The sequence below is a fragment of the Lepisosteus oculatus genome, chromosome 21, assembly GCF_040954835.1.
Source record: "Lepisosteus oculatus isolate fLepOcu1 chromosome 21, fLepOcu1.hap2, whole genome shotgun sequence".
Lineage (NCBI taxonomy): Eukaryota > Metazoa > Chordata > Actinopteri > Semionotiformes > Lepisosteidae > Lepisosteus > Lepisosteus oculatus.
In genome coordinates this window covers 10,245,951-10,270,473 of record NC_090716.1, presented here as the reverse complement: position 1 = coordinate 10,270,473, position 24,523 = coordinate 10,245,951, and the positions used below count along the sequence as shown (strand labels likewise).

General features: G+C 37.5%; 1 protein-coding gene across 1 annotated transcript; it reads left to right on the top strand.

Annotated features, from left to right (window-relative positions):
* Positions 1-303: 303 nt before the first annotated feature.
* On the top strand, positions 304-15,707 carry copb1 (COPI coat complex subunit beta 1). The gene is made up of 22 exons (XM_006642595.3): positions 304-401; positions 1,759-1,911; positions 2,170-2,399; positions 3,637-3,806; positions 3,995-4,109; positions 4,341-4,433; positions 4,714-4,851; positions 5,595-5,714; positions 6,159-6,266; positions 6,360-6,506; positions 7,120-7,265; positions 7,605-7,701; positions 8,623-8,783; positions 9,023-9,143; positions 9,519-9,746; positions 10,526-10,705; positions 11,077-11,221; positions 11,488-11,607; positions 11,845-11,990; positions 13,061-13,150; positions 13,431-13,586; positions 15,365-15,707. The coding sequence occupies exons 2-22, from the start codon at positions 1,821-1,823 to the stop codon at positions 15,422-15,424; spliced, it is 2,862 nt and encodes a 953-aa protein (XP_006642658.1). The 5' UTR covers positions 304-401; positions 1,759-1,820; the 3' UTR covers positions 15,425-15,707.
* The last annotated feature ends 8,816 nt before the right edge of the window (positions 15,708-24,523 follow it).

Genomic DNA, 24,523 nt, shown 5'->3' with positions numbered 1-24,523 from the left:
ATAATCTGAATTAACATCGATCAAATCGTTTTTTCAATGTATTTTAATGATTCGGTCATATCTATAAACAAGAAATGTTTAAATAGATTAGTAGGATTTAACTACTAATCTATTTAAGCATTTCTTATTTATAGATATGATCGAATCAATAAAATAAAATTGAAAAACTGATTTACCTATACTCTGTTTCTATCTATACACTAAATGTTGGTGACGTTAAAAGTTCACATTTGTACGCATGCAGGCAGAAACGAGTTTCTGTTCCCTCTCGCCTTAGTTTAAGCAAGTTTGTCCCTCTTAGCTTCCTGTAGTATTGATGTGGCTCAGACCTCCTAGTTCCACGTCACTTGGATGTTGTAGCGTAGTGCAGCTGGGGAGAGGTTAACACAGTGAATAAAAAGGTAAAGAAACTTTCATTTTAATTGTGTAGATTTATGCGGTTTTGTATCATTTTACGGAAGTTTCTTCTATAAGAAATATTTACAATTGCATTGTAATTTTCAAAAGGTTCTTCCTTTTTGTAAATTGAAGCTCCACATCTCGCAGGTTATTTTAGCTGAAGTTCCAGCAAGGCACCACTACAGAGAGCATTAACAAGGAAGACATTTGTCAAGCCGGAGTTGGATGACCCATGATAAATCGGTTATGGCTGTTGATTTGAACGTTATGCACAAACTTGCTACTGTGGTGGTTTTGCCTCCACAATACCGATTTCTGATGTAGCTTGTGGGATTTTGTGTAGTTGAGCCGGTCACTTCCTGAGGCCTATCTTTTAGGCCAAACCTCTTGATTGTGCAGAAGAACGAGCTCGGTGCAGTTTACTATAAAATTATGTGATCACACCTGCACAGAATAGTCAACTGATATGGTCAATAAATTAGTGGCTTTCCACATGCTTTTATTGTATTGTAGTTTACACCAAGGGAACAATCGTTAAAATATCGTTGTGTAACGTCAGACTTGGGTAGACAAGTTATGGCCCTAATACAAAATGTTTACGTTTATTGTAATATCTTAAAAGGATATAGTTTCATTTTTGCCTTATTACTTAGTATTTGTTCTTAAATGTTGTTTTCACCTGCCCTTTATATGGTGGTGTTAATTGTATTTATTCTCATTACGGAGAAGAACCTAAAAGATGATAAAATAGTGCTTCATGATAAGTTACTGTTGGTTCCCAGCAAGTTTCTTATTAATATATGAACGTTATGCTGTAAGTTTTACTTGAATTATGTTTTTGTCATCAGGTTGCAAAACGTAAAATAAAATAATAGAAGTGGTGTTTACAGGTGTTCTAATTTACGGAGGCCACTTATACATGTGTATTTAAATGCGAACGTCCTGTGAGCAGTAAGTGTAATTATGTCTCTATGAACAGCACGGATTTGACGTGCCAGCGTGGAGCAGGATATTCTTGGTGCTGTACAGGGAAGAGGTCAGGGTGTCTGCAGGTGTTCTAGGTCTCTTTAAAGCAGCAGCACCTGAAGATCTAAGATAACGTAATAAATTGGTCCAATTAGCCCAGTGATGATCTGACAGGACATTAAGAGCTACATTGAAATTAAATCCTCTAGGACCAGGATTGGACAGCCCAATTCTAAATGATTTGGTCATTTGTGACAGCTGCTTTGTTGATTTTAATGCCATTTCACGTCGATAAATAATGTATAATATGGCAAAGTTACTCGCGTTTTGCACAGCAGTCACTTGCGATCAATTTTATCTTAAAAAAATGCATGTTCTTGTTCTTTGTTACAGGGTCTGATCAACATCAAGTTTCTCCTGGTGTTTTTCGTTCAGAAAATTAGACAGCCGGCATCATGACCGCCGCGGAGAATGTGTGTTACACTCTCATAAATGTTCCGATGGACTCGGAACCGCCATCAGAACTAAGTTTGAAAACAGACCTCGGTGAGTGTTAAATGCAAACAACTGCAAGGGAAGCTAGAAGGAAGAACTTGCTGTAGATTTACACCAGGTTTGTTGAATGGTTAACACATGGTTAAAAAAATAAAAGTGTTTCTTTCTTTGATGTTTTGCCACTCACGATTAAAGCATTTTTGGGGGGTAGTTTTCCTGTTTTCTAAAGGGGATAGGATTGAGTGATCTTTGTGTGAATGTGATTATGCACGTGTTCATTTTCAGTCTTGTGGTGCTGTTCACTTTTAGAAAAGGGGGATATCAAGGCCAAAACGGAGGCCTTGAAGAAGGTGATCATCATGATTCTCAATGGGGAGAAGCTGCCTGGCCTGCTGATGACCATCATTCGCTTTGTACTGCCTCTTCAAGATCACACCATTAAAAAGCTGCTCCTTGTCTTCTGGGAGATTGTTCCCAAGACCACTCCAGATGGGAAGCTGTTGCAAGAGATGATCTTGGTCTGTGATGCCTACAGAAAGGTACTTGTCCGGCTCACTAGTGTGTCATGTTCTGAATTTGTGCCTTTTGACAGTGTTGTCTGAAAGTGTTTGCTTTGGAAGACCGGTCACGTATGTTGTGAAAAGATTTTTTCATGTCTCCTGTCCTGATCTTCCCTACAAAGATGGGCAGAGGAGAATACATTTCCATTGCACCAAGTCTTAAAAACTCAGAACATTTTGATATTTTTCTTTTAGTCTGGTTAAGGGCACTTGTTTCCTGCCCTCATGTGCCATTTTTCTGTTCTGTGTTCTGTACTGTGTTGGTTAGTTTTTGCCAGGTCATGTGCTTGCTTTGACTCTAAGAATAAGACGTCAAATATACATTAGATGTACTTCACTTGGTTTTGTGGGTTTACTGCAAGATTTTAACATCTGCAGTTTTCATATGTTTCATATTTATAATCATATTGCTGGCCGTGTTAAGGTCTCGCTTCTATAAACAACAAGAGTGCTTCTTCACGTTGCACAGCTGTGGCTTTTTCTCTCCACTTTTCAAGTGTTGGTGAGTGAGCACTTACCACTTATCTTTCTCGTAAAAAAAGTCAGAAATACTTGAACAGCCAAGAGAGCCAAGAGCGTTTCCCCAATATTAATACTCTTAGGTATTTTCCAAAAGCCATGAAAGTTGTAGGAATTGGAAAATGGGGAACAGTGTTTGTTTTGATCGAGACCCACTTCTATAATCATCAATAGGAATTTTCAGTGCACCTCTTATATTTGAATTGGATTTTTCTTTTCACTTCTAAGCAAAAGACATTATGATGAAGAGTGGGTAAAATAATAGAATAAGGATTTAAAAGCTGTCATGGCTGTTGAGCTCAAAGCTTGTTTGAACGCTTCTTCTTTTACAGCTTTGCACTTAAGAAATTATCACCAGGACCATGCAGGAGGAATGAAATCTGATCCAGCCACCCGTTTCTCGTGACTCCATATTTGCCACAGAAAACTATTCTCACAGTGTGCTTCTTGCCACTTTGATGGGGGAAAAACACCTGATCATGAAGCAAAATAGGAGGCAATTGTTGACCTAAACTGTACTGTTTAATAATCGCCAGAAATCTGTTGTTGCTTAAGCCTGAATGCAGGTTTAACTCAGTCACCCACTTCAGCATTGCGACCTGGCCTAAATTGCCTTCGGCTTTGGAGTCACTGATCTGCCCTTGTGTCTGCTGGGGTGAGGATAGTTTGTGGTTATTCATTTCTGTTGCATTAACAGGACCTACAGCATCCTAATGAATTCATTCGGGGTTCCACCTTGCGGTTCCTGTGCAAGCTGAAAGAGTCTGAGCTGCTGGAGCCCTTGATGCCAGCGATCCGTGCCTGCCTGGAGCACCGACACAGCTATGTGCGGCGAAATGCTGTCTTGGCCATTTACACCATTTATAGGTGAGTTTGGGAGCAATGAAGGGACTACACCTCTTTATGCACAATACACAGTGTATAAGGACAGATTTTTAGAAGCCGATGTTGTAAAAGAAAACAGGTAGCTGGGTCTTTGTTCCTTAATGAAATGGAACTTCTGAATAACTTTTAATGAAAAGGGTGCCATTAATGTTAACTTTCTATTCCTATAGGAATTTTGAGAATTTAATTCCTGATGCGCCTGAGCTGATCCATGATTTTCTGGTAAATGAGAAGGATGCTAGCTGCAAGAGAAATGCTTTCATGATGCTGATTCATGCTGACCAGGTACAGTTCCATGTTTTATTATGTAAGTCGTGTAAAACTACAGTTTTTAATATTCTGTTCCTCTGCTAACCCCTTCATTTTTAAAATTTTGATATGAATGTGAAAAGACCGTGAATAATGCAGAATAGTGAAGAAGTACTCTGATTTTTATAATGTTCATTTCTAGATTTCTTTACTAAGAAAGATCTGTTGATTTTCTTTGACTTTTTTTCTCTAATATTTCACCTACAGGACAGGGCTTTGGATTATTTAAGTACCTGCATTGACCAGGTTCATACTTTTGGAGACATTCTTCAGCTGGTTATCGTGGAGCTCATTTACAAGGTAAGAGCGTGAGAACTGATCAGACAACAGTGATTTTTTTTTAAATAAAAATGCAGTTGCTTTAACTTAATTCACTAAAATCAGAATTTCATTTGCTCATCTATTTACTGTTTCATAATTGAAAATGATTTTATTTTGGTTAGCCTTCTTTCTGTGTGCAGTTAGTGGAATTTGAATTAATTACTGTGTCATAATTAAGAACTACAAACCTGGCACTACGCGTTTCTTGCCAAAGATGTGTCTTTCATGGAACTCTTTGTTTTGTGTTTTGTCCATACAGGTGTGCCATGCAAACCCTTCAGAACGAGCGCGATTCATCCGCTGTATTTATAACCTCCTGCAGTCTTCCAGTCCAGCAGTAAAATACGAAGCAGCAGGAACTCTAGTGACGCTGTCTAGTGCTCCAACTGCCATAAAGGTAGTGTGTCTTAAGCAGATATACATTTTTAAGGAAAGGTTTGTTTGCTAGGTAAACAATGGCATTTGAAGTCATGAGAAATTCCAGAATTTTTTGTGGTATCTGTAATGGATATTGTTGAAGAACATTCTTGTTTTATTTTTAACTTCATATCCAGTGGCAATAAATCCCCAAATGAATAATTTGGGAGTGATCTTTGATTCTGGGTTGATTTTTTTTCCATTCAAGAAATATAATGTTATTTGTGTCTGTAGCAGCAAAACTGATAAATATTTTTTTTTCAAGGATTGATTTTTATAATGATCTGCTTGCAGGAATCTTAAGATTACACTTAAGAAGCTAAAATAGGTTCAGAATGTATTTGCTAGAATCCTCACTAGGTCTTAAGCAAGCAATCACATGACTCTTAGTTTAGAGTCCTTGCACAGCTTCTTGTCAGATTTTGAGTTGATTTTTAAGTCCTTTTTCTTTTGTAGCATGACTGTCAGTATCTAGCTATTATGATGTCTTTTTATGAGACCTTTGCTAAAAAGTTTTCTGTGTGTTCTGATGTTGTGTCTACAATGTACAGGTTACAAGGCTATATAGGATACGGCTATTTTGTATAATGTGCTTTCCATTTATTATAAAGCACCTGGAGAATGTTGCTTTTAAATAAACAATATGAAATACTGCTTATTGACCATGGTTAGAACAGTGTGCTATAGAGATGGAATTTAGTTTTGCCCTGCAATTATCTCCAGGCTGCAGCACAATGCTACATTGATCTGATCATTAAGGAGAGTGACAACAATGTGAAGCTGATTGTCCTAGATCGTCTCATTGAGCTGAAAGAACACCCCACTCACGAGAGAGTGCTTCAGGTAAAAATATAACTACATACCTCACAATTAAGGATTCAAATGTGCGTAAGAGCTGACCATACAATTTAAAACTAACAGTTGCTGCTGACTTTTTTTACGTAGGTCTTTAAAATCGTGCTATTCCTACCAATTTTTTTACATTTTTAATATACATAACTGACAGCTGTATGAAATCTGGATCCTGGAATAACATTCGTTAAAGGTTATGCTTAGAAAAGAGCATATTGTAATGGGTCTGTGTACTTGTAAATTATACTGGGAAAATAATGTCTAGTACAGAAAATCCCATAGGTGGGGTATAAGTCCATTTCTTTTACATTTGTTATAACTCAAGCGCCCAATCAGGTCAAAAATACATTTGATTGAAAATGAGATTGTTTTGTTACTACACTGTCAGCAGAGCCAGGTTTTCTTTTGTTTTGAATTTTGTGTGATGTGTTATAGGATCTCGTGATGGACATCCTCCGTGTGCTGACCACACCAGATTTAGAAGTGCGCAAGAAAACTTTGCAGCTTGCTCTCGATCTTGTTTCCTCACGTAATGTGGAAGAGGTCTGCATCTTTAATTTCCCTTTATCACTCTGTAGCGTCCCACTGTGCATAGCTATGTTCTGATATAATTTGAGTTTTATTTTGGGTTTGTAGCTCGTGATTGTTCTGAAGAAGGAGGTGATCAAAACCAACAATGTGACGGAACATGAAGACACAGACAAGTACAGGCAGCTACTTGTACGAACTCTGCACTCCTGCAGTGTCCGGTTCCCAGATATGGCTGCAAATGTTATTCCTGTTGTGAGTAAAATTTCCTTTTTCTGTGTTTGGGGACTACAAAGACTTTTTTAAGGATTGTCTGCAAATATCTTTCTTGTAAGTCATGACAGGTTACTTTGTACTGTTGTGGCTTGTGTTTCTGAATAGCAATTGAATAGTCCTTTGCTGACATAGGTCTGTTACTGATTTAGTGGTGTAACCAACTGTACAGCTTTATGGTACATTGAAAAAATAATTTGACTGAATATAGCTGTATAGCTATTTTAATATTGACATGACCAAACTAATCAGCAAATTTCCATTTTCCTTTGATGCAATGTTACTCCTTTAATGTTATGTTGTAATTCATTTTAATAAAGATTGTAAAGCTTTGAATGAAGTCAGAGCAAGGCGAAGCATCTGGCTATTGTTTGCAATTGAAAAGAATTTAACTTTGAATGGAATTGGTCTGGCGATGATAGATCCACTGGTATATAACACTTAAAATGGAGAGCTCTCAAACACCTTTGTGTGTAGTGTAGGCCATCAGTATTAAAACTTCAATAATGAAAGTAAATTAAACGTGTCTCGGTGCTACAATAAGACGACTCGTAGATGTAGTCATTTTCTGGTAATTTCTTTTTGTGTCTGTCAGCTGATGGAGTTCCTTAGTGACAACAATGAGGCAGCTGCAGCTGATGTCCTGGAGTTTGTGCGTGAAGCCATCCAGCGGTTCGACAACCTGAGGCTTCTCATCATTGAGAAGATGCTGGAGGTTTTCCATGCCATCAAGACCGTGAAGTAAGTGGTCGATAGCCCATTGTCCCTATACACAGCGCATACAGACCGCTATTCATGTTGTTCTCAATTGTATTAAAACAGTACCAGCAGGGAACTACCAGCAATCATGTAGTAATCTTCAATTTAAGTATTAGATTGTAGCATTAGCGCTGCATGAAGTGATTATTTGACTAGACTTTGGTTTACAGTGTTGCCTGATTTTAAATTTGATTGAAATTGACCTTTAGTGTGGTGTCGCTCCAAGGCCACATGGAAAGCGTAAAGGCAACAGGGAGCACAAATTGATTGAAAGATTGGGTTAATATTGTGTTTTTTAATGGCTGTTTATTTTGCTATCAGGATATACAGAGGTGCTCTTTGGATTCTGGGAGAGTACTGCAGCACCAAAGAAGACATTCAGAGTGTGATGACAGAAGTTAGGAGGTCTCTGGGAGAGGTAGTTTCCAGTTTCTTTACACTGCTGTTGGGTTTTAAATGACTGCTCTTTTTTCAATATTTTTTTTTCTTAATTATTGTATTTTTGCTTAATTCAAGAAGAGGGTAGATTTAATTGGTGAAGGACACATAATGCGGTGTGCACCTAATGTTGGAGGAAAACAAAGATGCATAGTATATTTCAATATAATTACATTATAATTAAAGGTGGAAGGACAATTTGCACTCTAGCAGTTCGATTTGGAGGATATTTTAAACCTAGATAAAAACATATTGAAGCAAATAAGTATGCCGTTTACTCTTTGATATCTTTGATCAGTTTTTTTTACATTTCAATTTAGTGCATCCTCCATACTTAGACTCCTTTATATAATTGCATGCTTTTATTGTTGTTCCAAAAACACATGCAGGGTTTGCCATCGAGCAGAAAAACCGCACAGGAACCTGTGGTTGAGTGGATGTAAATATAGATGTGTATGTCTGTCTCTGCAGGTGTAGATATAGGCTATATAGGCTTAATTTGTGTAAGACCTGGTTTTTAGAACACTGATATACAGGCTTTTCCAGTGTTTCAATAACATATAGTTTATTCTTCTAGGACAGGTCACATGATATTGTCATGATATATCACTGAACTATTTTTCCATCAGACCAAGTTGTTGCTGATGAGACTCTTATTTTAAAATTAGTATTTATTTTGGAATGTCCCAAATTGCTTACCTCCTATTTCTCCACTGTTGCAAAAGGAAAATACTAAAGTGTATTTCTTACGCTGTTTACTTTTGCTGTTTTACTTGCTGTTTGCTTCAAGGAAAAAAACCCCAGAGGCAGTGTTATACTGATAGAGGTATTTATGTACTTGTCATGGGGCGTAACAACTGCATTCAAAGATTTCAGTTCGTGGTCTGTTCCCTCCATCTAGATCCCGATCGTGGAAAACGAGATAAAGAAAGAAACTGGCGAAGTGAAAGCGGAAGAAGAGGTGACTGCAGCCCCCGCTCAGAAACTGGTCACAGAGATGGGCACCTATGCCACACAGAGTGCCCTCAGCAGTTCCCGGCCATCCAAAAAGGAAGAGGACAGGTACTGGAAAGCGCTGTAGCAGCAAGCACATCCATCCCTGTGATGCGTCTCTGCAGTACTGGTGTCTTAGCCTGCGAAGGAGATGTTCAAGGAAACACCTCTGGTGTTGTGGAACGTATTGTGATGAATCTTTACAGAATCTTTTTTTTTTTCAGAACTATTTACACGTCTTTTTAACGGCGATGCATATATTTTCAGAATGATTCAAATAAAGGCGGATCTTTCTCTTTCTTCCGCAGGCCGCCGCTGCGGGGATTTTTAATGGATGGGGATTTCTTTGTGGCAGCTTCACTGGCAACCACCCTTACCAAGCTGGCACTGCGCTACGTCGCGATTGTGCCTGATAAACGGAAGCAAAACGTGAGTTAGACCTGCAGAGGCGGGCGTGACGTGGACTCTTTGAAATTCTGTTATGCTGATGGCACAATAAAAAATTAAAAAAGCAGGCGGATTTATTATTATTTTTTAAATAAGACTTTTTGTAAAAACTGTACTTGGTATTACTAATCAACATTCATACAGAAAATCTATGAAAAACATCCACTTTTAACAAACTACAAATAGGGAAATAGTATTTGGGCCTTGAGAGTTAAAATAATTGAATTTTTGTACAGTTGTCCACATCAGCCTTAAATTGTACGGATTAACATGCCCTGCCTGCTCTTTTTCTGCTGGATGTTTTTGTTTCCGGTTCTCTCTAGTCTCATTTCTAATTCCTGGCTGTTCCTCTTTCAGTCCTTTGTTGCAGAGGCCATGCTGATTATGGCAACGGTGCTGCACCTAGGCAAATCCTCCCTGCCCAAAAAGCCCATCACCGATGACGATGTGGACCGCATCTCCCTGTGCCTCAAAGTCTTGTCCGAGTGCTCCCCTCTCATGAACGACATCTTCAACAAAGAGTGCAGGAAATCCCTTTCCCACATGCTGTCTGCCAAGCTCGAGGAGGAGAAGCTCTCCCAGAAGGTGAGACCTCCAGTTCTTTTTACCTGAAGCAGAACAGCACTTTGCCTGCTCCACCATCTTACCATCAGCTGTCGTCAGTTTTGACAGACTGTCCGGTTTGAAAAGGAATCATTTTACTGTATTAAAGAATCGAAAAGATCACTGGTAATTGTAAGGTGCATGGAATTGTCTTGATCGTTTATTACACAGTACCTTATAGTGGTGTTCTCAACTGTACAGTGTCTTTGCATTTTTACTGATTTCTCATCGGATTGTTGAAGTCATTTTGTGTTTATTTGGATAAGAGAGAATTTCCGGAAACCACCGACTGCCAAGGAAGAGCAGGGGTCACCAGTGGCCCTTGTTGAATACAAAAACTAAAATGAGTTGAAACCACACTGAAAACAGTTCTCGTGTTAGAGACTCATGGCTTCCTGTGAATGTTAACAACATTGAAAGAACACTAAATTACCAAAGATTCTGCAGAATTTGAAGGGAGTTCATATGAAGGCTAGAAAATGTGAGTAATAGAGAGCACTCTTGTGAGTTTCATTTGCTACCTCCTCATAACAGTAAGTAGTGGGGAGGAGCCCATAATTTATTGTTGCACATTCCTAATCATATTGCTGCACATTGTAATCATATTACATTTGATGAGCTTTATTTACTGTAGCATCTGTTATGTTTTGTGGTGTGTGTTGTATCTAAACCTGTTATGACCAATGATGATGCATCACTTCACCCCCTGAGCCTTTGGTTTGCAGAGTCTGTCAATGTTATGATTTTGCTCAAATTTGCAGAAGGAGTCGGAGAAGCGAAACGTGACAGTGCAGGCAGACGACCCCATCTCCTTCATGCAGCTCACAGCTAAAAATGAGATGACGTCCAAGGAAGACCAGTTTCAGCTCAGCCTGCTGGCAGCCATGGGCAACACTCAGAGAAAAGAGGCAGCTGACCCGCTGGCATCTAAACTCAATAAGGTACTGCTGTGCAGGATCCCCTGGTTGGGGCTGTTCAGTTTTGTGTGGATGTGGTGCTTTCTGAGATATGGCTGCCGCCTTCTCTTGTCATTGGCAGTAAAGTAGTATTTCTCTTGCTGCCACTAGGTGGTACTTTTGCATAGCAATAGTGAAGCTATTTATTTGATCAGTATTCATGGCAATGGAGAGCAGCATGACTTGCATTTTTTAAAGAAAAAAATGCTGTTTGAAATCACCTGCTTGAATATGAAACAATCCTTTTTGCTTTTCAATTTTATTTACCAATGTTCCTCTATTCTGATGCTGAAATGCATGTGTGTATGATTTTTTTTAGTACAGTGAGTGTTCTATGCTGATGCTTTGTATTGCAGGTCACCCAGCTGACAGGCTTCTCAGATCCAGTCTATGCAGAAGCCTATGTTCATGTCAATCAGTATGACATTGTACTGGATGTGCTTGTAGTCAACCAGACCAATGACACTCTGCAGAACTGCACTCTAGAACTGGCCACACTAGGTAAAGTAATGTATAATGTTTCAGCAGATTAAAAAAAGTCCTTAAAACTTGTTTGCAATATCGTCTGTACTGATCTTCTTAACAATCGTTTGTTTATTCCATTACCCTCTTAATTAAAGACATTGTATTGCTCCATTATTCTGTCTCTGCCTTGACTGGAAACACAAACAGTGACCTGAGTCTTTCTTGTGGGTTTATAAATGCAATAGAAGGTATGCTTTTTCTTTGTGATGCTAAAGATTGTTTTAATCTATTAATCCCAACAGGTGACTTAAAGCTTGTGGAAAAACCTTCACCTCTCACACTGGCCCCTCACGATTTTGCAAACATAAAGGCCAATGTCAAAGTGGCTTCAACCGAGAACGGCATTATTTTCGGAAACATTGGTAAGTACAAATCAAAAGTCACTTTCTGGTTCCAAAGCACCTTAACAGTCTTCTAGAGCAGGCAGTTTTGTTTGTGGTCAAGACTTTTTTTTTCAGCTGTGAGTATCCAATAGGATTTTTTTTTTTATTTTGTTATGCCATTGTCTTTGATCATGATTTGCTCAGATTTGTAATGGTTTTGTAAGAGGTATGAACTTCATCAGCATCTCCTTCCTCTCCTTTTATTTTGATTTTTAGTCTATGATGTTTCTGGAGCTGCCAGTGACCGAAACTGTGTTGTCCTGAGTGATATTCATATAGACATCATGGACTACATTCAGCCTGCCTCCTGCACAGATGCAGAGTTCCGCCAGATGTGGGCAGAGTTTGAATGGGAGAACAAGGTAGAAATCTAATCTAACCCTGTGAAAAAACACTTCCATTTCAAAGAAATGTCAAAATAGTGTTCTGCTCTAATGTGTAACCACATGGTATTGAAGTTTGTCAAGCTGTGGATTAATTAAGGTAGTAAAGCGATAAAGTATAATAACTGCAGTCTTCAGAGTTAACATTTTTTAAAATATTTCTATTATGCTAAACTTATATTTTCACATGAATGTGGGAACTTGGCGTCTGTACTTAGTAAAAGTGTGTGATAAATGTTAAGATGATAGTGTGAAGATTTGTTTGGTAGAAAAGGAAGCTATTAAGCACTATGGTTTTGAAAAAAAAACTACTTTCTGTATTAAGACAGTCTATTACAGTACTTGTATTTTATTTGTGCCATACTCTGTATTTCAATTTACTTATAAGAGGTAGATTTATAAGATGTATTCAAATAAGGTGTATTCAAAGTAAAAACAGACAAAGTAACAGACAAAAAAAATAGAAAGCAAATACTGAGTTGCCAGTGGCTGACCAGTGTTAGCTCCAGTCTCACTTTTAGACTATTTGAAATATTGTAAATAAATAGTATAAAACATGCATTCAAATAGCTTGGAGCTGCCGAAAGCATCAAAAGAATAACATTTAAAATAGTATTTCCATGCAAGCCCTTTTTGAAAACTGTCATAATATTAGTAAATACAAACCTTCAACTTTCACTAACACACGGCAGACATGATTGAGAAATTTGTTGTTGAGGAAATATCTGAGGAACAACGGCACCACAACTTAGCAGTGAGGCCATTACCTACCCCGGTTACAAGAATATTAGTGACTCATATTGAACTGCACATTTCATTATATGTTTGGCGGAGTTCAGTAAATTCATGTGTAAGAGCACTCCTCTAGTACCGATACATCCACTACTTCACGTATCCTTAATGAATCCTTGGACGGATCATAGATACCATCACAGGTGTACCTAGCAAGTAAAAGAGCATTCAAAGATTGTCACAAATCATTAAACGCAGTCTTCACTATTTTTCAGTTTTTGTGAATCTTCTATTTTTTTGTGATCCTACTTCTTCAGGTGACAGTTAATACAAACATCACAGATCTGAATGATTATCTCCAGCACATTCTGAAATCAACAAATATGAAGTGCCTGACTCCAGAAAAGGTAATGTATCACTGACTTTGTGTGGCAAAATGATATAGTGCAAATCTAATTTTTCATCTTAATTGTATTCTGCAATGTTCTAGTTATTAATTCTTAGGTTATTTTTACACAAAACGTTTGTTTTTTACACTGAGGCAGAAAGTAAGGCTACTTTTCTGATATTGTGCAATGGAATGTTCTTAACTAATGTTGAATTTTGTAATTCATAACATGTTGTGTAGTGTGAAACAAATTTGTACCCCGGCCCAGATATCTATTCTTTTTGACGTTCACTCTTCAGGCTCTGTCTGGGTTTTGTGGCTTCATGGCTGCCAATTTGTACGCCCGCTCCATATTCGGAGAGGACGCCCTCGCCAACGTCAGCATTGAGAAACCGATACACATGGGGCCTGATGCTCCAGTCAGTGGCCACATCCGCATCCGGGCAAAGAGCCAGGTAGGGTCCTCTGCCTACCTGGAACTTACCAACCTGTTACTAGGCCTTCTCCTTAACACGTTCAAATGAGCTCTTCTGGGGTAGTCCACTGTGGGGCAGGCTGTGAAACCAAAAGGAAAGAAGAGATCCTGCAGCATTCTAGACAAATCTTTCACCATCTTTAATGATCCACTAGATCCTTCACAGTTTTATTAAGCTCACCTTAAACAGATTTTCGATGTTTGTTAAATGGTATTGCTTTACAGTGCCTCCGAAATAGTAACGGCAACCAAAACATGTACAGATGAAGCACAGTCTATTTTTGGCCATAAGACTGCTAAAAGAACGTTGTAAGACGTGAATGGAACTACTACCAAGTAGATGTTTGTAATTTATACTGAGCAAATGTATGAGATGCAATAATGACATAGTCACTTAGCTTAATCACTTTATGTCACTTTAGTCTCTTGACTCTTTCATAGTCATGAGTGTTCAGTTAGTTAAGATGACACCTGAACATTTAACCAATAGTGAAAATCTGTGTACGTTTTGCTCTCGAAACGTACATGCATAGATAATGAGAATTTTCTTTTAATTTAGAATTATTTGTGTTATACCCACCCAATTTCGAATAGCCAGTCGTGTGTTTTTGTAGCTATAAACCCCGTGACTGCACACAGGGGAGGATGAGGAAGTGCAGGCAGACATCTAAAATCCTCATGCTCACCTACAAGGCTTTACATGGCTTGGCACCTCAATACCTGTCTGAACTTTTATCGCCCTACTCCCCACCTCGCAACCTCCGCTCTTCAAATTCTGCCCTCCTTACTGTCCCCCAAGCCCGTCTACATTGTATGGGCGACAGGGCCTTCTCCTGCTATGCCCCCAAGCTCTGGAACTCTTTACCCAAGGATATTAGAGAGTCACCTTCTCTAAACTCCTTCAAATCCAGACTCAAAACTTTCTTCTTCAGTAAAGCCTTTACTTAACTGGTTCCATTCTTCACCCCTCTGCTCTTCTTAATACCATCTTCCACGGTCTCCTCTATTGTTATTGTTGTATTGTTGTAATTATAATTGTGTCCTGTCTTGTGAAATTTTCTTATTTATTGTTGTAGTCTTCTTATTTATTGTTATTGTCATCCTGTAAAGCGCTTTGAGAAGCCACCTTTAAAGGCGCTATATAAAATAAAGTTTATTATTATTATTATTATTATTATTATTATTATTATTATTATTATTATTATTATTATTAACAACCTTTTGTGCGTTTTAACACGTCACGAGCAACATAGCCTAGAGGTTCAATTGGCACTCCCACAACCAACAGCACTGCATGCCCACAGGGGTCTGTGTGCTGGTGACAGCCCTTGTTCACTATTCCCAACCCACCCTTGGTCACTCAGACAATAGGGGATTCCCCTGCCACAGTCAGCTGGTGACATGTCCAAGGCTTGAACACATCACATCTGGATCATAGAGATCAGACTGCACGTGGCTGAACACCTTTTCCTGTTGAAATGCTCCTGATAAGCTTCTTTACCTCAGTTTATATGCGGAACTAAAATGGCTGCTTGTCAAATGTCCCTTTCACAGTTTTGCTTAATTGTTAAATATTCCTAAGGGTTCAGTTCAGATGAAATGTGAGTTGAGGAAGGTAGCTTGTTGGATGCAAAAGCAGCTAATTAGTCTTGTAAGAATACCTGATGCCTTGAAATGTCTGTTAGAATATTATTTGGCAAGCATCTTATTGCCTTTCCTGTTTAATTTGTAATTGTCTTTTTTTCTCCCTCATTATAGGGGATGGCCCTCAGTCTGGGAGACAAGATCAACCTCTCTCAGAAAAAATCAAACCCGTAAAAAACAAGACTTCTCCGCTAATAGGCTAGATTCATCTTTTCCCGTTGTGGCTAGTCAACCTTGAGAATCTTTTTCTGTTGCTTATTTACCCTCATCCTGTGGAGGAACAAGCTTTGTTACTGAATCCTCCAGTACTGCTTGATGTTTCTGTCAGGGAAATCACACTTCCATTGTGAGGAGTGATCCACACTTGCAGTCTCCCTCTGTCATATACCGATGATTATGGTTTATCTCTGATTTACACGAAGCATTTCACCATATAATAAAGATATATAAAGTTTGAGTGTGTTGTCACAGTTAATTGTCCTGCCGAGTAACCATGTGAGTAAAGCATTAAGCTATACCAGTATGCATCCCAGATCCCAGACTATTGATTTTTGTTATTTAATGTTATTTAATGCTGTGACTAGTGTTTCTTGTAACAATTGTAATAGTTTATTCCCTTCTAGGCTCTGTAGTTTTGCATATATTTTGTGTTGAAGGTAACCTAAAGAAATGAATTGCAGTGAGGACCCTTGAATTCATAAATTACAAGGCATGTCACAATTTCCAAATAGTATAAACTGCCTTAGGGATTGCATTATGCCCAAGTCAGCTTTTCTTGGGAAAATGCCAAGTTTTCTTTTAGCTTCAAGCCTTTAGATTTGCATACTTCACTGTAAGAGGGGAGTCATTTTATTAAGTAAAAATGATGTTAGAAAAGAAAGCAAACCACTCCTACATTTGTATATCACAAACATTCCAGCTATTTTTGCATTAATTATTTTTACTTGCAAGTTGCAAATTGATCAGTCTCATTTAAGGAGCTCTGACCTCATTTGAAAAGTTCCATTTTGCAACTTTTTAAGAATTTTGTAATGCTGTGTTACATGTTCTTTTTGCTTAGAGGAAGCAAAAGGGCATTTTTATATATCGGCTTATAGAAACCCTATGTCTTATGTACTCACTTCCATACTAATGGTAATACTTGATTAAACTGCAGTCTTAATTTAGCATATCTGTAGTGATAGGGGTATGCTTTAAGTCAACAGAATAATGTAGTATCAGTGACCAGCTCTTCCACAGACTGCAGAAATGCATTATTGAGCAACAGGAGTTGACGTAATTTGCTTTAGTCACCGGCACATCTGAAAATCTGTGTATTTGCTTGTCTGGTTAATCTCAGTTTCATTCCCAGTGCTGCTAGTATTGTAAAACAAGCAGATACAACACTTAGTTTAAAAATCTTCTGTGTTGTAGGTCACCTTTAAAACATTGCAACATGAGGTTATAGTGAGGCTGGAAGTGTTGGATCTCTTTTAATGGGAGTAAAATTAAAATATAGAAGAAGTGAAAAAGCATTAAAATATTGTAGATTTATTCCATATATATTGTCAGTTCACTTTAAAATCAATTTAGTAAAGTTAACATTCTTCAACATGCTGTGACAACTTGTCAAAAGCAAAAAGTATTTGATTATATACATATGATTCATTATTCATATGAATTTAGTAACATTTTGTTTTTTGGTTTAATGCATCCAGAAATACTTAGTTTTACACAATGAAAAGGAGACATACATTTCTGGTAATTATTGTTTCAAAAGTTAAAACCCCCTTTTACTTTTAACTTCTGAAAAAAGCTCTTGTGAAGTGTTTTTTGTAGCTTGCAACCTACACTCCATAATAAACTGTAACAAAGTGTTTCCTTTCTTGATAAAAGTTGTGGTATTTCAAGAATTCACTTTCTTGTCACATGCTACTCAGATGACTTTTCCTTTTAGGATTCTGCAGCTGACCACAGAAACATTGCTAAAGCTGGTTTTGGTGTGAAAATCAGTCTGTCAGTGGTTATTGCTGTGCCTAGCTGTGGGTCCAGTAATCCAGAATTACACCTGTGTTTTGGACTATGCTTAGGTCAAATTGTTTCGGAGGCACTTTACTTTCTGACAATGCAGGCTAGCCTTTATATTTACCTGCTAAGATAACAGAAATAAGAACATAAAAAATCAGTTTTATACATCCAGTTTTATCCTTAAAAATCTTTTAATGAGAGACAAATTAGGCAGACCCCTAAAACTTATTTTTCTGATACGTTAAATTTCGAATAGGGTGGTACAGTGCTGATGTGATTAGTGCTTCAGCCTCTAACCCCAGGAGCATGGGTTCAATGTCGGCTTGTCTAGTTCGTTTTCTTTGGGTGATCAAGTTTCCTCCCATCTCCTATAGACACGAAGGCTGGGGTCAGTTCGCTATTCTGAATTATTCTGGTCAATGGACTGGCATCATTGTAGCAGTCTCACTGTCCCAGTTCCATCATGTGCTCTGTGGTATAGGTTTCCACTGGTATAAACAGCTTGTTGATGACGGATGAGAAAATGTATTTCATATGGCCGGTATCTTCAATTTGTAACAGCTTTACAGGAAGTAATGTCTTTGTGAATTAAGCATCAACAATTTTTTTCTAGTCATTGAATTGGGTTAGATCAAATTAAATTGAGCAAATGTCAAACCTACTGTAATACCAACTTTCCTTTAGATAGATGCAGGCAAGCATAAAGTCATCATCAAATGACTCATGTGCTATTGACACGCATCTCAATCTTGAATTAATCCGAGTCATTATTTACAGTTTGTTTTCTTCCTGCATGAGATATGTCTATGTGACAGAATTACATCAGCCTTAGATTAATTTACAGTCGCATGCTTTGGAATACCATGTCATTCTCATCTGAGTGCTATCCTCTGCTGTTAATGTCCTTTTGGCAGTCTGTCATTTAAGAGTGAAGTGCTGTCACAATAATGATGTCTTTTAACACATGTTGCAAAATCAACTATAGATTAGTGAAGTTATGTGTTCTGTCATAGTAAAAGCTCAATGTAATTTAAACACAGGAGTCAGAACATTTTAATTCTCACTTCTTTTAACTTTAATCAAAGGACAACACCTTACCATACTTATAACACTGTTACTATACAATGTTAATAAAGTAGTTGTAAGATCACAATACTTTGCTAAAACAAAAAAATATCCTGCATTTTTTCTATCTCTTGACATTTGTGAAATACAGACATTCTACATTGTATTTTATTTTTAATAAACAAAACATTTTTGTGTACTTTGGCTAATGTCTGAAGACTTTCTCCAAAAACCAATGATGAAATAACAGCATGCACCGTAAATTGTTACAAATATGTCCATATAACCATTGGAAGATTACAACTTTTTTTCAACTTTTATATTAAATGTAATATAAAAGACCCTGTATTGCATAGACCCTGAACAGTTCAGTGCGTGAATTCAGAATATCAGATGATATCTGATCTAAACACAACCTAGAAGGGGTGCCACATTTTGCATCATAAATTGAGCAAAGGTTTGTGTGCCGCCTTTTAATACCCACCTGAGTCCAGCATGCTTTGATTTAATGAGTTGTTTGGCATCATTATTATTCCTGAAGTAAATGTATCCCTAATAATTTTAAAACTACCACAACCTAGGCGCATTATAAAGATCAGGTGGGTGGCTGGATCAGCTACCCCTGAAGAAGGCTCCACAGCAGAAACGTCAGGAGGATGAAAGCCTCCTGATACAGTGGCCCTTTTGGCTCTTTGAAGTTTCTCAGGACTGCAGTACCTCAGTTACAGTGGACAGAGGCGTCAAGAGAAGTAATGCCCCTTTCCATCTCATTTTTATTTCGTGTCATTGCCAAAATTGCATCTATCACAGGGAAAAGTACAGCCAATAATCTGCTAGAGCAGTCATTTTCCTTGTGAAACATTGTCTCCTGGTTTTGTGAACAACAGCATTGTCAGATTTTCATTCCATTTAGCCTAACGACTTAATGAACTTTATCTTTTATTAACCTTATTGTAACCTAAAAAGATCTTCATCCAAATTCTTTCAATCCATTTTTCCTGGTGAGGACAGTAGCACTGAAATGACATTTTTTTCAGAATTTGCTATTTTTTAAGTTTTTAAAATTATTTTTCTTCCCTCAGTCATTGGTTTCAAATGTATTTTAAACATAACACAAGTAAAAGTTTAAACAAGTTGTCATACAGGAATTGTAGTCGCCCAAGGAACATCTTTTTGGAAGAGTGATTTAGGATTTAGGGATATTAAACCCAAAGGCACTGTCACCCAGACTCTGCAATCTTGAAGTGGGAAAACAAGACCAAAAACAGCTGATTGAAGGTTGCCTCCAGAGAAATAAGCAAAATATCACACAAATACAGGGGTGAAAAACCATTTGAATTTTTTAAAGGTCAACAATTTTAAATTAAATTAGATAAAGGTAACTAGAAACCTATGTAAAGATTCCAAAACAAGGGTGATATTATTGCTTTAACAACACAATTTGAAAAGTGCCCTGGTTATTTCTACCTATTGGACATTTCAGTTGTCAAAATGAGAAGTAACAAATGTATGAACACAATTTTCAAATAGATTGCTTAACAATTTCTTCTAGTTTGCCAATTAGTGCTACACAGACAGATGGAAACTGTGCCAGGCACACACATAAAACATCAACGCTCCTGAAACTGTATACATATACTGTATGAGTAGTGTTCTAAAACCTTGAACATCTCTTGCTAAAAGCTGGAATTGCTTCAGTCCAGACACTAGGGTCAACAAGAGATGGTTTTGAAAGCAATATGTACTGTACATATTCCTGAGTGTCTGATGGCAACCTATACAATTTTGCATTTGCCTTCACTTCAGATCTAGAAGTATTGCTGTTGTGCATTTGGCCAATTTATTCAAAATATTCTATTCACAGGGACGTGGCTTCAATTCCACATTTTTCCTTCCTTTAAAGGAAAGAGTGCAGTGAGATTGTGTGGCGTCAGGCACCATACCGCTTGTTTTAGCGTACAACATCAAAGTTAGTTAGTGCATCTGGGCTGATGCCTTCACAGATCAAAGTGCTGTCTGGATGACACAATTTGAATAGTGATTTGCAAGATTCACACAGTAGTGAGGGATAACATTTCCCTTTCAAAAAGCAAACGCTAATTCTCGACTCAATTAACAAGCCTGCTGTAGACAGTCCAGGCAGTTCCCCAGTTGATTTATGATTACCCTTGCAGCTTTCTCTGCAGTGTGCATTGCATAAACTATCCACCTTCATTATTGACTAGTTCATCATCCAAAGCCTTGCAGCTTTACATGTTACCAAACCTAATTTCAGAACATTCCTGTATATAGTATCTTTAGTATCATACCTATCTTTACTTATCTTTGCCATTAGTCTAATAAATAAATATTGATTTACCTATAAATATTGAAGAGGTGAAATACTGATAAATATTGAAGAATAAATATGTGAATAAATAACCAATCTGTTATCAAGCAAATGGTAGCTTCTTGGCCCGAGAGTATAACCTGCTCTACCAGACAGACAGTTATTTTTGTCCTCTGTCACTCTCTCTTACAGTAACGTGGGTGTAATTAGCCACAAAAGGGAAACAACAGTTCCTTTCCCCAAATTAGCGCTGCGTGCCATTGTCTGAATTACAGAGTGATCAGCAAAACTGTAAATAGGGAACAGATACGAGACTAATAGAAAGCCTGTCTGTTACAGATGACCAGGAAATGTAATGAAAAGAAAAGAAACAAATCTTTATTCACTGGCACAGATTTCAAATTGCTAAGTTCAAAACTATGTATACCGCTTTCTTAAAAGATGACATCTTGAATTTCCCGAAATTTGCATCAAAACGTTCTTGACCAGCACACTTAATAAAATATATCTGTTGAGATATGAGTTCTGTAGTCAACTGGCTTTAAGAAGAGAAATGAAATTATGTTTATGAGCTTATTTTAAAGGCACTGTGGAGCTACATGTCTTTTTTATTAAAATATTTAATGTTTTATTCATACTTTTTACATTCTAACAACTGACATACTTCTAGCATCAAAACATTGACTAGTCAAATATATTATTCAAACCTGTTAAGTCCAGAAACGTGTCCATTGTCAGAGAAGTTCACAGTAGTTTATAGTTCATAAGAAGTTTATATTAACACAGAGATTATACCAACATTTCCGTAGAAGCTTGGGAACTATATAGGGAAGAGGTCTGACAGGGATCATAAAGGACACCGAACACACTGGACAGGTGAGACAACAGACAGTGTAGGGGCTGAAGAGCACAGAATACAGCATGTTACCAGACAAAAGTCCTGTGCTTTCTGTATGGGCCTCTTCCAAGGCTGATGGGCCCTCTGGCCATGTATGAAGTTCCTGTATTACCAATAGAGAAAATGAAAGCATTTATCAGTGTCTGGGATTTCCAAGATGCCTTAACAGTGTAGCTCTCTGTGGTTAATTCTAGTGGAATGAACAGTACCTTGGTTACAATTCTGATGAAGAATGTAAGAGGAAAGGGTCCATCATGTTGATTGACCTATTGCAGTGTGACTAGACAGTTCAGATACTCTATACCCAGTGGCAGTGGGATGTTGGGCTTTTATGGCTCAACACATGTCCCAGTTTCTCAGAGATATGGTATTTAATAGACAGGAATTATAGAGAATAATCTAACTTCTTGATATACCATGTCTTGAGTTGCAGTTGTTCTTCATACAGATATACACACACAGGCACAGATATACATATTTGTTTTGTACAGGTACAAATAAAGTTTTCTGTTATTCTTAAGTACCTTGGTAGTTTTTTTTAGATGTTAAAGAATACTTTAAATTTCAATGTGGGATGTTTTTTGAAGAAATGCCAATGAAAACTAGTAATACTAAAACTCAACAGGAATGTGACCCAGGCAAGTGTAAATCTAACAAACTTTCCCATTGTTAAATTTGCTGAGCTGTTCAGGGAGGCTATGGTTCTAGAAGTTAACTAGGGAATCAGACTTAATTGAAATTCCTGGAATTCCTATCTCTCTGTGTTACAGTGTGGGAGTCAATTGGAATCTACTCATTCAACAATCCAAAAAGTAATCTTTGAGCAACAGCCCAGACTCCAGGGGGAAAATTAAACCTATAAACAGATTTTTCAATGATGTAACACCCACCTATGCTCTATAAATAATTTAGTTTCAGAATTCGGCAGAAATTTTAAGAAGAAATGTTCTTTGTGACTGAACTATCTGTCGTATAGGATTCTTGCAGATAAAATTCAAACCTGTTTCAGGCGAAAAAACAAAAACAAACATCTTTAACATACAGTATAGCACTCTTTTCAAAATAATCTACCTACTCACCGCTATTGTGTTTTACCATTCAGTATCAAGGCAATCATTTTTAAAGCAAGCACAGAATACAATAGTGATTCCTGTGAAGAACAGTAATAATTAGTATTCTGTAAAGCACATCTGAACCTTTCCAGATACTTTCACAAAATTTATATCTGAAATAAAATACAAACTAGAGAACTTAAGCAAGACACTACAGGTAACAAGTAAATATAAAAGTTAAACAACAAGTGAAATTTATAGGCCACCTAATGCAGGCAAAGACACAGATATCTTTCAAATAAATATATCCTTTTTTATAAAGTAGATCCATCAGTATTGGATTATTGTAGTAAAACTGATTGAAGTTTTACAAAAGCTTAGACAAGAATATCCACAGACTGGAACCAGGAAAGTAATGACCAATGAGTCTTCCTTCTTTTACTGGTTAACCTATAGGAACAACAGCTATAGTTATATTAGAAGAAGACTGTACTTTCACAATTACGGCGTTTTAAGAGACTGCCTAATGGGATTTAAAGGAAGGCTTTGTTAATGTAATTTATTAAAATGATTTAAATGAGCCACAAGGACAGTTAATCACACCAGAGCACACGACATAACAAAATTAGATTTCTAGATAGCTTTTGCCAAGGGCCTTCATAAAAGGTTCATTTTATAAACCAGAAACTTTAGGAATCCAAGACGATGAATGAAAATAGGACAACAACTGCTTAATAAACAGGAACTTGCATGTAGTTTTAAGGCTTATGCTCTAATTGGGCACTTATAAGCAGTAAGTGCCCTGCGATGGACATCCAGGGTCCCATCCAGGGTTTATCTTGACTTGCACCTGTTACTTACCAGGTTAGGCTCCAACTTTGCCTCAATGCTGAATTGGATTGTGATCAGAAGAGATCAGAAAATGGATGGAAACAGTAGGTACTACAAGCATCTGTTACAGGCCTGTTGCAGATCTTGATCTATATCAATGATTTCATTTCTGGCAGAATTAACAAGCTATTTAAATTTGCATGTGATACAAAAATGAATCTCACACAAACAGCAGCAAGGAATAACAAAAAGGCAGACCAAAAAAAGAGGAACCTGGCAAATTTAAAACAAATTTAATGCTGAGATGTGCAAAGTAATCTATGCATCATGTCAGAACATATACTGTACAAACTGTATTGCATTGGTGAATCTGAGCTGTAGGAAGTAACACATGAAACCAATCTGGGTGGTTATATGGATTCTATGTCCTTATCAAGACAATGTAGGGAAGCAATGAAAAACAAACAGAATGCTTGGGTGTACAGCAGAAAGCAGCAGAAGTTATGCTCTCACTTTACCATGCTACAGTAAGTCCTAATTTAGAATAGTGCTTGGTTTTTAGTCATCATACCAAAAAAAGGATATTCTAGTCTTAGTGTTCAATGAAGAGCAACAAGAAAGACTCCTTGTTTTAGGAGATTGACATGATAAAGGAGCTAAACATCTGCATAAAACAAAGGAGATTGAGAGATTTGATCCACATATATAAAATTGTAAAGGGTATAGGTTTGCCCCAGAGGATCATTTCACATTCTGCAGTGAAAGAAGAACATAGGGTCGCAGTTGGAACCTAAAAGGCAATTTACGGGATATAGAACAGAGAATAGGAAACTTTTTTTAAAAAAAAACCTGCGACTATCTGCAACACTCCCAGCCAGGTGGCTGAAGCCTGAACTCTGGGCTCATTCAAGGCTGAACTACTAGAGGAGGAAGATGGACTGAATGGCTTCCTCCCATTTACAAACCTTTCTTATGTAAAATCTGACCTTCATAAACCCATGAGGCACTGGAAACTTCCTTACAGCATTATAGCAGCATGAGCGAGCCCTTCACAGCTGTAATGTGTAAAAGTGGGCATCAGTGTGAGACTC